This window comes from Triticum urartu, chromosome 6A, assembly GCF_056163025.1.
Source record: "Triticum urartu cultivar PI428250 chromosome 6A, HENAU_Tu73, whole genome shotgun sequence".
NCBI lineage: Eukaryota > Viridiplantae > Streptophyta > Magnoliopsida > Poales > Poaceae > Triticum > Triticum urartu.
Window position 1 is genome coordinate 383,280,396 of NC_141878.1, and position 14,287 is coordinate 383,294,682.

Sequence of the window (14,287 nt, forward strand, 5' to 3'; positions counted from 1 at the left end):
GACTATACCGATATATGTGGTATAGCTACTATGTTATCCAGTACTTTCATGCTTGAGTGTTTTAATTGGAGTTTTCTCTGGAGTTCAGTTGCTGGTTTTATTTGTTCTTTTGTTATCATATTGGATTTATGGGTTAGAAATTTCCCTCTCTTCTATTCTAACACCGGGAGGCCAGCAGGATGGATGCTAATCGCGGAGGTCATGGCCATGGAGCACGCGGACGTGGTCGCGGTCGTGGACGTGGACGTGGTCGTGGACCAGGTTTTGAGGAACATGTCTTTGAAGACAACTTTGAGGAGGGACATGTACATGATACCGACTCTGACTCTGGAGGAGATGATGTGCCACCGCCGCCGCCGCCACCCAATATGGCACAAATGATGTTGATGCAAACACGGATACTTCAGCAGCTTGCCGCCAATGTTGCGAACTAGAATCAGGGTCAACCACCACAGTCGGGATTTGCTGAGTTCATGAGGGCAAAACCGCCAACTTTTGAGGGATCAGCAGACCCACTTGATGCTGATGATTGGTTGAAGGACATCAGGAAGACACTCAACTTGGCCAATTTCACCGCAGAAAATCGTGTCAAGTTTGCGGCCCACCAGCTCAAGGGTGTGGCTGCAGATTGGTGGGAGAATTATTGTGAAGCTCATGAGGATGCCCAAACTATCACTTGGAATGAGTTTGCAGAAGCTTTCCGCACCGCACATATTCCTGCGGGCATCATGGAGCTAAAGAGGGATGAGTTTCGAGCTCTTACTCAAGGAAAGATGACAGTGTCAGAATATCTGAGTCGTTTCACGCAGTTGGCACGTTATGGAAGGGCAGATATTCCAACTGAAGCTGACAAGACTGCCAAGTTTTTGAAGGGGCTGAACCCTGGGTTGAAGGACAGGCTAGTATCTCATGATTTCCTTACCTTTCAAGCACTTCTCAACAAGGCTATACTCCAGGAGAACTCAAGGAGGGAGTTAGAGGAGCACCGCAAGCATAGAGCACCACAGAATCACCATGGGGCAGGTAGCTCCCGACAGAAGATTGGTCATCATCCTGGCTATCGTGCACAGTATGTCAAGCCATCAAGGCCCAACAACACCTATCAGCCAAATGCATATAAGACTCCACAAGCTGAAGGGGGAGGTAATCATGCTAATACAGCTGGAAAGGCATGCTTTAGTTGTGGGCAAGAGGGTCACTTTGCTGTTCCATGTCCCAACAAGAACACGGGTTCCACTCCAGTAAAGTTCAACTTGGGTTCTGCAGCTAAGACACCTGCAGCTGGACGTGGCCGAGGCATTCTCAATACACCAAGGGGTGCACCTCATGCATCAGGACATGGAAGGGTCAATCATGTCACCATCGAGCAGGCTCAAGAGTCACCAGATGTTGTTCTTGGTATGTTCCCGGTCAACTCGTATTACGGTTCAGTACTTTTTGATACTGGAGCTTCTCATTCATTCATTTCAAGGAGTTTTGCTGAAAAACATCATTTTCGAACTGAGGGTTTGAACTTGCAAATGGTAGTGCAATCACCTGGGGGTATTTAAAGGACTGGGCAGAAGTGTCCTAAAGTGGTTATAATTATAGAAGGGGTAGAGTTCCTAGCAAATCTTATCTTGATAGACTCCAAAGGTTTGGATATCATTTTAGGAATGAATTGGTTAAGGAAACATAAGGCATTTGTAGATTGTGCTAGGACCTCTGTTACATTAACAAGCACTGAAGGGGCCACTGTGGAATACCAAGCTAGGATTGCACCTCAACCCGAGGTTGATTGCATGCTGAACAAAGTGAAGGAGTTAACTTTGGAGGATGTTCCAGTGGTGAAGGAATATCCAGATGTCTTTCCAGAAGAATTGCCTGGATTGCCACCAGACCGTGAGATTGAGTTTGTCATTGAGTTAATACCGGGCACCGCTCCTATTGCAAAGAGACCTTATAAGATGACAGGGAATGAATTAGCTGAGTTGAAGAAGCAAATTCAGGAGTTAGAAGAGAAGGGTTACATTAGACCAAGCACATCACCATGGGGCGCACCTGTACTATTTGTGAAAAAGAAATATGGTAGCATGCACATGTGTGTGGATTACCGAGCGCTGAATGCAGCAACTATTAAGAATAAGTATCCCCTGCCAAGGATTAATGACTTGTTTGAACAGTTGAAGGGAGCACGCGTGTTTTCCAAAATAGATCTCCGATCAGGGTACCACCAGTTGAAGATTCGCCCGCAAGATGTTCCAAAGACCGCCTTTGTTACTCGATATGGTCTCTATGAGTTTTTGGTAATGTCATTTGGACTCACAAATGCACTAGCTTACTTCATGTATCTCATGAATAGTGTATTCATGGATTGCCTGGATAAGTTTGTTGTTGTGTTCATCGATGATGTTCTGATCCATTCCCAGAGTGAAGAAGAGCACGAGAAACACCTTCGAGTAGTTTTGGAGAGGTTAAGGGCTCATCAACTCTATGCCAAATTTAGTAAGTGCGAATTCTGGTTGAAACAAGTGGACTTTCTAGGACATGTCATCTCAGCCGAAGGAGTTGCCATGGATCCAGCAAAAGTGGAATCAGTACTCAGTTGGAAGCAGCCCAAGAATGTGTCAGAAATACGCAGTTTCCTTGGACTAGCCGGGTATTACCGTTGGTTTATTGAAGATTTTTCCCGAATAGCTAGACCTATGACTCAGTTGTTAAAGAAGGATAAAAAGTTTGAGTGGTTAGAAGCTTGTGAAGCGAGTTTCCAAGAACTCAAGAGGAGGTTGACAACTGGTCCAGTATTGGTACTGCCAGAAATTCAGCAAGATTTTGAGGTTTATTGCAATGCTTCTCAGCAAGGTTTGGGATGTGTGCTTATGCAACAAGGAAAGGTTGTAGCTTATTCATCAAGACAGCTACGCCCTGATGAGGTTAACTATCCCACACATGATTTAGAGTTAGCTGCCGTAGTGCATGCCTTGAAAACTTGGAGGCACCACCTTATCAGAAATAGGTGTGAGATATACTCAGATCATAAGAGTTTGAAGTACATTTTCACACAACTGGATTTGAATCTCAGACAGAGAAGGTGGCTAGATTTGATCAAGGACTATAGTCTGAACATTAACTACCATCCTGGTAAATCCAATGTCGTAGCTGATGCACTAAGCAGGAAAGTTTATGTCAACAATGTGATGATTCAGAAGGAAGTGCCAGAACTTTATGAGGAAATTCGAAAGATGAATCTGTATGTGAGCCTTGCTAAAAATGGTGAAATGTTAGAGGTCAAGTTTACTCTCCAAGATCAGGTGCGAGAAGTGCAGAAAGAAGACAAGGGAATTGCAGATATTCGAGAGAAAATCAAATTGGGTGAAGCACCCGACTATAGAGAGGACGAGAGTGGAAGAATATGGTTTCGAGACTGTTTGTTGGTGCCAGACCAAAAGGATATCAAGGACACGATCATGAAGGAAGATCATGAGTCAGCATACTCAATACACCCTGGAAGTACAAAGATGTATAATGATCTTCGGGGTAGTTTTTGGTGGTCTAGTATGAAGCGAGAAATTGCTGAGTATGTTTCACAGCGTGATGTATGTCGAAGGGTCAAGGCAGAGCATCAGAAGCCCGCGCGACTGCTACAACCACTTAAGGTTCCAGTGTGGAAATGGAAAGAGATTGGAATGGACTTTATCACAGGCCTTCCAAGGACATCTTCTGGATTTGATTCTATTTGGGTCATAGTGGACAGATTGACCAAGTCAGCTCATTTCATTCTAGTAAAGACTACCTATGGTGGAGAGAAGCTCGCAGAGTTGTATATGGCAAGAATCATTTATGCACATGGAGTTCCTAAGAGGATAGTGTCAGATCGAGGTACTCAGTTTACCTTGCGGTTTTGGAAGAAGATACATGAAGTTCTGGGAACTCAGTTGGATTTCAGTACAGCGTATCACCCACAGACTGATGGACAAACAGAACGGGTAAACCAAATTCTTGAAGACATGCTTCGAGCTTGTGCTTTGACTTATCAGCGTAGTTGGGATAAGAGTCTTCCTTATGCTGAGTTTTCTTATAACAATAGTTATCAAGCAAGTATAAAGATGGCTTCTTTTGAGGCTTTATATGGACAAAAGTGTCGTACACCTCTTAACTGGCATGAAGTAGGTGAAAACCAAGTGTTTGGTCCTGACACATTGGAAGAGGCGGACAAGCAAGTGAAAATGATTCAAGAAAGGTTGAAGGCAGCCCAGTCCAGACAGAAGGCTTATTCGGATAAACATTGTCATGACATATCATTCAAGATAGGAGATGATGTGTACCTAAAGGTATCACCACTACGAGGAATGCGTCGATTTGGAATCAAGGGTAAGCTAGCGCCCCGCTACATTGGTCCGTTTGGGATTATCGCTCGACGTGGAGAGGTAGCCTATCAGTTGGCACTCCCAGAGAAGTTGTCAAATGTGCACAATGTTTTCCATGTGTCACAGTTGAAGAAGTGTTTTAAGAAACCCGAGGAAGAGGTGCAAAAGACTTCACTGGACAACATAGAAGTCAAGGATGACTTGACATATGAAGAGTATCCTATCAAGTTCCTTGATGAGCAGCTACGAACCACAAGGAGAAAGGTGATCAAACTTTGCAAGGTGCAGTGGAGCAATCACTCCGAGAAGGAAGCAACTTGGGAGCGAGAAGACGACCTCAGGGAGGAGTTCCCAAATCTTTTCTCTTAGCTTTGAATCTCGGGGCCGAGATTCCTTGTAAGGGGGGTAGAGTTGTAACATCCTGATTTTTTGAGAGTTCAATTTTTTTTCTAAGCCAAGGGATGTTGCAATGTAATCTTTAATTATATATTTTGGAGATTGCTCAAATTAATACCAAGTTGTTTGGAATTAATTTAGCACATGTCAGGTGGAAAATATTTTCCGTAATATCCTGAGTCGATTTATTCGTTCGTAATATTTCATTTAAGTTCTTCTTACTTATTTTTGTTACTTTGATTTCTTGGATTCTTGAAGACTTTTTAGTTGTCTTTGTTTCGGTTCCTCTTGTAGCAATCCTAGTAAAAGAAATCCACATTATATTATATTATATTGATTTTATTTTATTCTCTCTCCTTTCATTTTTGGTCCTTGAACCAATACATGTATCATAGCCTAGCACATCATTGGTATCTCACGTATGCACCAAAGCTAATCACTCCCATTCAAGTATTCACTGGACCGTTCTTTCTCCATTTGTTTTCTCTCTTTCTAATCCAAAATCCGCCCAGCCACTCAACGAACATGGCCAAGCCACCCAGCGTGAGGGGCAGCGAATGCCCATTCCAGTCAGCAACAACAGCCGCTAGGCCCAGCTAGCAGCAGCAGCCGCGAGGCCCAGCCGGCCAGGGAACGAAGCGTCGTCTCCCTCCCACACGCGTGCACGTACATGTTACAGAGAAGAAACCTCCATGGCTGCCTCTTCTTTTCCCTTCAAATCCCATTAATCCCTTCACCATTTCCATTCGTCATCAACACAAGAATTACTCCCCACTCAATGACGAGTCCGTTCAGTCTAATGGCTCCACTCATGATGCACTTAATCTCATGCAAGTAACTGACGAAGTTATTGGCCCAACAATGGCATTCACCTCCTGATCTCCCTCCTCCGGCTACCATTCGGCAGACCCTTCGCGTCACGATGTGCGTCAGGAGCACCTCTATAAAAGCCCCATCATCCCATCCTCCAATTCCTTTCCAATCACTCGTAATCCACCCCGCAATACAGCCCCATCTCTGCTGTTCTTCGACTACCGTCGCCTAAGGTGAGCATCCTAGTCCAATTCCTCCCACCAACAGAATCCCCTTTCCAAAGCCTACCTCCTAGACATCATTTCCCAGTCGTTGGCAATCATTGGCCGCGCGCACAATGGAGCCGTGCCGCTGCTCTATTCGGGACTGACGTCGACGTCACCCGTCGATCGTCCATTATGTCCATCTATGTCCCAATGCTTTCTCGTCACTAGGAGCATCACTCACCACCATCGCTTCATCACCGGAGTTCGGACGACGACGACGACGCGCACCGGTGCTCGCACGCTCAACACCACCGGTTCCATCTCCAGTGACTACTCGGTGACCCTAAACCAATGCAAAACCCATAAGCCGTTTCGATGATGCTAGGAGCGAGTTAATTGTTTTGTTTGAGTAGATTTTTAATTGTGTTTTTATCAAGTGCGTATGATGTTTTATGTAAGTAATCATGCAAAATTGTTTATGTCTTATTGTCATGTCCGTAGCATGCTTAGGGTTTGTCCTAAATATTGTTGAGTGATTCTAGGATATATTAGAATTGGTTATAGAATTTCTAGAACTAGTTTTACAATTATTATTTTGATGCATGTTAGTGAAGTGCGATAATTTTTATTTTTATAGACATAGTATATGCATGCGTACTTTCTAGATAATATTGTCATGCGTAGCAATATTTATGTTCCAGTTTAGTTTCGGAACGATTGTAGAATTATTATTTAAATTAGTTTGATTGAGTCTAGGTGGTGTTGTGAGTCATATCATGTGCATGATTTTTGTTACAAGAGTTGATCATGTTAGACTAGATTATTGTTGATCCTTTTGCTTCATATATATCTAGATTATTTTAATTAGTGCTACATGATTTGTGACTATTATGTTTTAGCATTTCTTTAGGTCGGGCTATTGTTTGATGTTTTGTAACTTAACTAGTTTGTTTAGGAAGTAGCTTGGTTGACTTTTAAGATGCTTGTTGTTAAATTCTATAGTTGATGTTTTAACCATTATAAATAGTAGATTTTATCTAAATATTGATTTGTGGGTAAATTTGTTTTGCCATGCTATGTTGAGTCGTGTCGTTCAAATGCATAGGATAGTTATTGTTTTGTGTTTATGTCACGTCAGTCATTATTTTGTCTTTTCTTTATAGTTAGCCAAAGTATTTGTATTGGGCACTATTAAAGTTTAGTTAGCATACTGTTGTTTAGAACGTTAGACATGATGGCCGAGTTTTACTTAGTCCGGATAAACCTATACCCAACCAATCCATTCAATCCCTCTACTCATCATCAATCGATCTACCTCCTTAGAAATCTCCATATCCATCCACATTTCTACCAATCCTTGCTATATTGTTATTTCAATTGGATGTTATTTGGATTTTATTGCTTGTTATTTATTGTGCTTCGCCGTTACTATGAGTAGGAGGCAACGGTACGGGAGAGGAGCACTACAAGGAAGAAGGAAACAGGGGACTCGACAATGAAGGCATGCCTCCTTCTTTGATCATACTTATCCTATGGTTTACAAAATTGCATTGAGTTTTATTGTTGCTATGTGCATGCTATTTTAATTCTCATAGAAAGCGTGTCAATTGACACATTACCCTGATCCGCTTGTCGCCTATTTACTTGACACCTGAGTAGAAGTATATAATTCTGGTAGAGTAGAAATGCTTAGCCATGCTTATCACCCTGTAGGTGCCTTGTTGAATGACCTCCGAGTCATTGGCAGTTCAAAATTAATTCTAAGCTAGGCCAGTTGGCCCTTGTTGACCCTCTCTATCCTCTTCTACTCTGGGTGAAACTTACCATCTGAATACTGGTGCGGGCGACAGCTGAATCAAGGATTGAAGCAGCGATTGGCTGCCCTTCACGAGTTGAAGGGGGCAATCAGTCGTCCGTGCCGCATGAGGCCTAATAAGTCTTGGATTTGAAGATTGTGATAACAGTATAGCCACATGCTATATGGGCACTGGCTTGGTCAAGTAAGCTAGTCAGCCTTAGGTGTCGATGTCGCCGTACCGCAGATGGGATAGCTGCCTTGCGAGGAGTATCCTCCGCACAGATGGGGGGACCGGTTTGAGGATGTACTCTCAGTACCATGCGCCAGACCCGGTGGGCATGTCACATCTTTGGGGGATCTAGTCCAAAGACCTCGTCACAATCTCCCTGCTGGTATACCAGATGGTGTACTACGCTAGCCACGGCTAGTGGCAACAAGTCGGGATTGTGCCGTGTGGGTAAAGTGTACAACCTCTGCAGAGTGTAAAACTATTCGAATAGCCGTGTCCACAGTCATGGACAACACATGAATCTTTCTTGACGTACAGGACCTGTCTTGCTTATTCCCTCTTTGCCCTATTCTTAAAACCTATGAAGGATGTGAGTTGATCGAGGATCCTCACTTGATGAAAGTTGTTCTGGAGATAAAACATGTTTTCATCTAAAACTGCTTTTATCCAACTACTTTATTTGTCAAACAAAATTAGCTTTATGCAAATTGAGCCATACAGCCTTCCTTTGAAGCCACATGTAGCTACTAGGTCCTTCCCCGTGGGAGGCATGTTGAGTACGTAATGTACTCATGGCAATACTTTTGTTGAACAACAGAGATCTATGAAGACGAGGGCGTCGACTACGACTATTATGATGATCCTGAGGAGTGAGGACACGTTGACTACATCGACTGCCTGTGGTTGAGATGGAGTCGCTACGTATTTATATATTCCGCTGTGTTTCTGGTTGTAATGAATGTCATGAGACATTTCACTATGTATGCCTTGTGGCAAGAGTTATTAAACTTATACTTATTTTAATGTTCTGCAATGATACCATTTCACTGTGTTGTCAAGTTGATCCTGGATTGACAAATATACACAGGAGGGTCTGGAAATAATCCCGGGTTCCCACACTTCTCAAGGTCGCACAGGATAGTTGGTATCTTGTCTCTAAGACGCTCCAAAGCATCTATCCTGGTATTCCTACTGCAGAGTTCCCTGAAGAATTGTCCCAACTCTGCAACTGCTCTGTATAAGTCAGGGCGGCCCAATCCTCTAAGGATAACAGGTAAAACCCTTTGAAGTAGGACGTGGCAGTCATGAGTTTTCAACCCTTGTCCCTTGTTTCCATCTGCACTGACTCTCCTTTCAGGGTTGGAAGCAAATCCATGTGGGAATCTCACACGTGACAGGACCTCGCAGAATTCTTTTATTTTTACCTTGTCCAAGACGTACACAGCTGGTACCATATCCCGTGGTTTACCTTCATCTTGTACCTGCAAATCCTTTCTGATACCCAGGTGTGTCAAATCAATCCTAGATTTTAAGGTATCTTTCATCTTGCCTTCAATATTGAGAAGTGTGCCGATAATGCTGTCACATATATTTTTCTCGATGTGCATCACATCAAGATTATGCCGCAGATCCAAATCTTTCCAATACTCCAAGTCCCACAAAGTGGACCCGCGGGTAAACAATAATCTCTCTTCTACCCTTCCACGCTTCCTTTTCCCGCTACCATTACCAGGATGGTTTCCTGGTGTAATATGCCTGACCTTCTCTAATTCCACTTGCAACTCATCGGCCGTGAGCCTCTTTGGCGCATCACGGTTTTCATGCTTTGCATTGAACACATGTCTTCGGTATTTTCTAGGATGTGGCTTGTCCTTGGCAAGTAAACGGCGGTGTCCAATGTAACAAATCTTGCTAAGTATTGTGTATGATAGCGTATTCCTGTCACATCGAACACATGCATTGTAACCATGTGTCATTCGCCCTGACATAGTGCCCAAAGCCGGATAATCATGGATGCACCAAATTATAATAGCACGCAGAAAGAAATCAGCTGGTGGGCTACTATATAGGTCTCGAGTGAGAACACCCTTCCATAGCTGTTGAAGTTCCTCCACAAGAGGCTCCAAGAACAAATCAAAATCCTTTCCAGGACTTTTTGGACCTGGGATGAGCAAGGCCATCATGTAGTTTGATTCTTTGGTGCAGAAATTTGGAGGCATGTTCTAAGGGATAACAAGCATTGGCCACATGCTATATGTGGCGCTCTGGTGGCCAAATGGGTTAAATCCATCTGAAGCTAAGCCAAGTCTAATGTTTCTCAGGTCAGCAAACTCTTTGTGTTTATCATTGAAGCTTTTCCACTCACTACCATGAGATGGATGGCTCATTACATTCTGATCTTTGTACTCCTGGTTCCTAGAATGCCATAGTACATCCTCTTGTTTCAGCATCATGAAACAACCTCTGCAATCTTGGTGTAATTGGAAAATGTCTCAGAACATTATGAGGAATCCTCTTCACAGCATCGCCATCTTTCCATCTTGATGATTTGCATTTTGGGCATTCACTTAAGTTGGCATAATCCTTCCGGAACAGAACACAATTATTCTTACAAACATGGATCATATCATATCCAATTCCAACTGCACGAAGGAAATTCTTCATTTTACTATAGGTGTGTGGCAGCTCAGACGCATCTGGGAAAGATTTGCGGAAAGCAACCAACATCGCATCAAATGATTTGTTGGTCATCCGCTCAGATGTCTTCACCTGAAGAAAGGTGACCATAGCTGAGAATACTGACAACTTATTTCTTGGGGTGACAGCAACGTTGCATTGTTCCAACATGCGGGCCCGCCGTTTTTCTTCTGCAGGTGAAAGTTCACGGAATGCACGAGCATTTCGTAGCATTGTTTCAATGTTGGTCAAACTCACTGGCTCCGCCACCACCACCTCCTCCTCCTCTTCCACCTGAGCATGAGGCAGATCAAGATGGTGATCTGCTGCTTCCACGTAGTCAATAACATTGACGTTCACAGCTTCACCATGATGAACCCACCTAGTATACGTGACCGACATCCCATACAAGTGTAGATGATTTTGCATAGTTGACTGGGGTCTTGTAAATGAATTCATACAACTGCTAATGGGCAGAGCACATCTAATTTCGGACCACTGTACTCAGCTCTGATAAAGTTCATGAAGTTTTCAACCCCCTCGACATATGCAGCGGAGAATCTTTGAGCAGAAGTTATCCAAGTCCTGTCCATCTGTTAGACATACAAATTAGTTCTTCTACTAGATATTACAGGAAAAACATATATGCTTTTTTATGAAGTCCAGAAAAAAATACCTAGGTCGATGTCTAAAGCTATGGCAAGATATTTGGACGAGCAAATCTAAGTAACGAAATATATGTAAAGCTAATTCGGCAAACAGATTTGAGTGCCAAATTATGGCAGGCTGTTTCAGTAGTCAATGAGGCCGAGCACACAACCATCGAACTATCGAAGGCCATCACAGCAACAAAGATCAAGTATAAAATGGTGTAGAGCTATTTCACCTAACAGATTGACTACTAGACCATGGCAATCTATGTCACAATAAATATATGGCAGGATATTTTAGCAACTAATCAGCCTTGGCATGCCATCTCAGCTAAGCAAATTGAGTGCAGAACAGGGCAAGGAAGCTTCTTAAGTAGAGCATATTGACAGTAAACTACTTCGGCAAACAGTGAGATTAACAACGTCTATCAGCTAACATCCAGTGCTACACCGACATGAACGGGGCCTCAGTCTAGAATGTGCGTACCGTGGGAGAAGCTGACCGCCATGTGTCTCCACATGAACATTGCCAGCGGTGGCGGCGCTGACTGCCGTGCGCCTCCACAAGAACGTAGCCAGAGGTGGCGGCGCGGCTAGAGGACGGCAGTCTATGAGAGCGTACTATGGGAGCGAGAGTATCGCCGAACTACAGCGCCGACATATCAGCACGATGGGGAGGGCGGTTTTGGCGGAGCGAATGGAGTGGAGGGGGACAGGGGGGAGGGGGGTTTGGGGAATATTATTGGCTAGTTGGCCGAAGGGCGGTTGAATCGGATTTGGGGGGAATTTTTGGGTGTGCAGGGGGGGAGGATTTTCACGCGGTGGGCGGGGGGAGTTTGGCGCATGGTCGGTTTCTCCATATGCTGTCCCACGTGTCAGTAAAGAGGCAAGCCGAAGCGCGTTCTGTTTGCGTGAGCCGTGTGCAGGACCGAACGTGTGTGGGGTGCAATGCGACCGCGACAGGAGTGCTGTGAGTGTACCGCCTTTTTTCTTTTAAACTAGGTGCTTCGCCCCCTCAAAAAATAATTTGTTGCTTCGTGCGATCCATCGATACTACTACTAGTAATCCGGTAATCCCGACTAAAATGGCGCGGCCGGGTCTTTTCCCGCGCGATATGCTGGGAGGTTGGCTTAGTTGGGTTTTTTAGGACGAGTAATGCTACACCTACGTAATCCCAGTTACGTAATTAACGTAATGTGAAACATGTGAGCTATTGATTGTAGATTGGGGGGAGGGAGGGGGCCACCACCATGAAAATCAGGGGAGGAGAGAGAGAGAGGAAATTTACGTTAACCCTTTCGTAGGTTCCCGTAGATGTAGAAAGATGTGAAATGCGTGAATGTGTAGTGGACGTACTATTGGAGTGCCTAAGATAATTTGTGTATGTATAGACCCTATGTGTTTATTTTACTTCGCATGTTAGATTTGTCTTGGTTCAATAAAAAGCAGAGTTGGTGATGATGGTGTGCCTGTCATCTTGCAATATAGGTCGTTCGATCTATATCTAATGGATAGGAAGGAAACTATGACAATTTACCCGCACTCCTCTCCACATTTGCAGATAAGGCTTTCCCTCATTCATCCTTTTCTCCCACAATATCTTGATCTTCCATGCAATGCACGGGCATCTTGCTAGTACTCCTACAATATGTATATTATTGTGAAAGTTCATATACACCGGCCGAGATTAATGCAAACACGGCAGATTTTCATTACATTTCGAACTTTTATAGGACAGAAAAATAAAAGAAACCTGAACCTAAACCTATTCTACGATGGCGACCGATGTCCTCCATCTGCGATCTCTATGTACGGGGGTGGGGTTCAAGACCCGTGAAGTGAAGGTGCGGTCTCCGGCGAGGAAGAGTAGAACACGGGATACAGACCGGCCAGTTGGCACACCATGCCCTGCCGCCTCCCATGCCCTACTCATCCTAGGAGGAGTCCCCAACCTCGGCGTTGCCGGACGTTAGACGGCGGCAAGTAGGACGAGTGGCTGACGGTGCTCCCATCGTCGGCCGCCAGCGTGGCCACCGCTTGTGCGGTCGCATCCGCGTCCGGCTACGCCGCTATTGCGTAGCGATAGGCGACTTGAGCGAGGGCGGCGACCTCGAGCTTCATCCCCGAAGACAAGCTCTCCCGCAGAGCGTTCGCACTTGCGGTCATGGCGGATGTGGTGCCAGGTAGGAGGACGATGCGCTATGGTGTGGAGGTTACCTGGGCGTTGCCGCTTTAAGTAGCGCATTCCGGTGAGGCCAAGCGTCCGGGTGCGTCATTAAGTCATCGGAGTTGGTTCCTCGAGCACCGAGCCTTTTAACGACGACATACGAACGGACGGCATGAATGCGGGTAGCTGGCGCCGGCTGGGAATGCACCGCGTGACGGCGCGAGGGACGAGGGTTTTGGTGTGCCAGGGTAGTCAGCTGCGGTCGTGGCAACGTTGGAGATGCCCTTTGCTCACATGCGATCCCCGCATGTCATTGAAGAAGCAAGACGACCCGACATGGTCTCAGGTCCAGAGGATGCAGTTGGCCGCGCTACACCACTCCGCGGATGCGTCGCGGCGCCCCGTGCATCCTCGACGAGCCGGGTGTTGGGGTGTGTTTGGATTGTGGCCAAAGTGCACCTTACCAAAATTTTGGTCATGACCCAAAGATTGGTCTTTGTTTGGATGGTTGCCATTTTTTTGGCATGCCAATGAACTCTAGCCAACTCTAGTTCATTTTTCTTGCCAATGTCGGCCAAATCATGGGCAACCAATACCTCAACCAAAATTTTGGTCATGACCCAAAGATTGGTCTTTGTTTGAATGGTTGCCATTTCTTTGGCATGCCAATGAACTTTAGCCAACTCTAGTTCATTTTTCTTGCCAATGTCGGCCAGATCATGGGCAACCAATACCTCAACCAAAATTTTGGCTACCCAATGCTTTGATGGGGCAACCTTGGGCACAAACCAAACATACCATTGGTCGTGCCACAACACTAACGCCACCCTCGGCACACTGAAACCGACCATGTCTAGCGATGATATGAGCGTGTCGCTCACCGCGGTCGCCGTGTCCAGAGGCGGTGCTAGAGCTGCGCCCCGTTGTGGGCCCCAACGACCCACATGAACGGTTGTCGATGGCGAGGAGGTCATGGGCCAGCTCCTCCAATTGACTAGTCTGCGCCACGTCGTCCCGACGGGTGTGCCCCACAGGTCGGTTTCCCTATTTTCCCAGCCATATTCGAGCGTCAGTGCTCCGCGTTGTGCATTAGGCCTTTCACTATGTAGGCCAAGCGAGACACCTTATTGTTTATTTGAGCCGTTCAAGTATAATCATGTGGCGTTTGCTTATTTCTCATTCCTCTCCAACCCTCTTCTCCATCGATCATGTCGCCCTCCAGTC

The 14,287-nt window shown here is 45.2% G+C and overlaps 1 protein-coding gene across 1 annotated transcript; it reads left to right on the plus strand.

Moving 5' to 3' along the window:
• The first annotated feature begins 728 nt into the window (after positions 1-728).
• Positions 729-8,442, plus strand: LOC147965338 (uncharacterized). The gene is made up of 2 exons (XM_087528052.1): positions 729-1,398; positions 8,387-8,442. Exons 1-2 carry the CDS (start codon positions 729-731, stop codon positions 8,440-8,442), a joined length of 726 nt encoding a protein of 241 aa, XP_087384178.1.
• The last annotated feature ends 5,845 nt before the right edge of the window (positions 8,443-14,287 follow it).

Bases quoted from the DNA above. Each gene is read 5' to 3' on its own strand.
- LOC147965338 (XM_087528052.1), top strand. From the start codon at position 729: ATGGAGCTAAAGAGGGATGAGTTTCGAGCTCTTACTCAAGGAAAGATG. The intron at 1,399-8,386 runs GTATGTTCCCGG...GTTGAACAACAG, and splicing joins GTCACCAGATGTTGTTCTTG to AGATCTATGAAGACGAGGGC.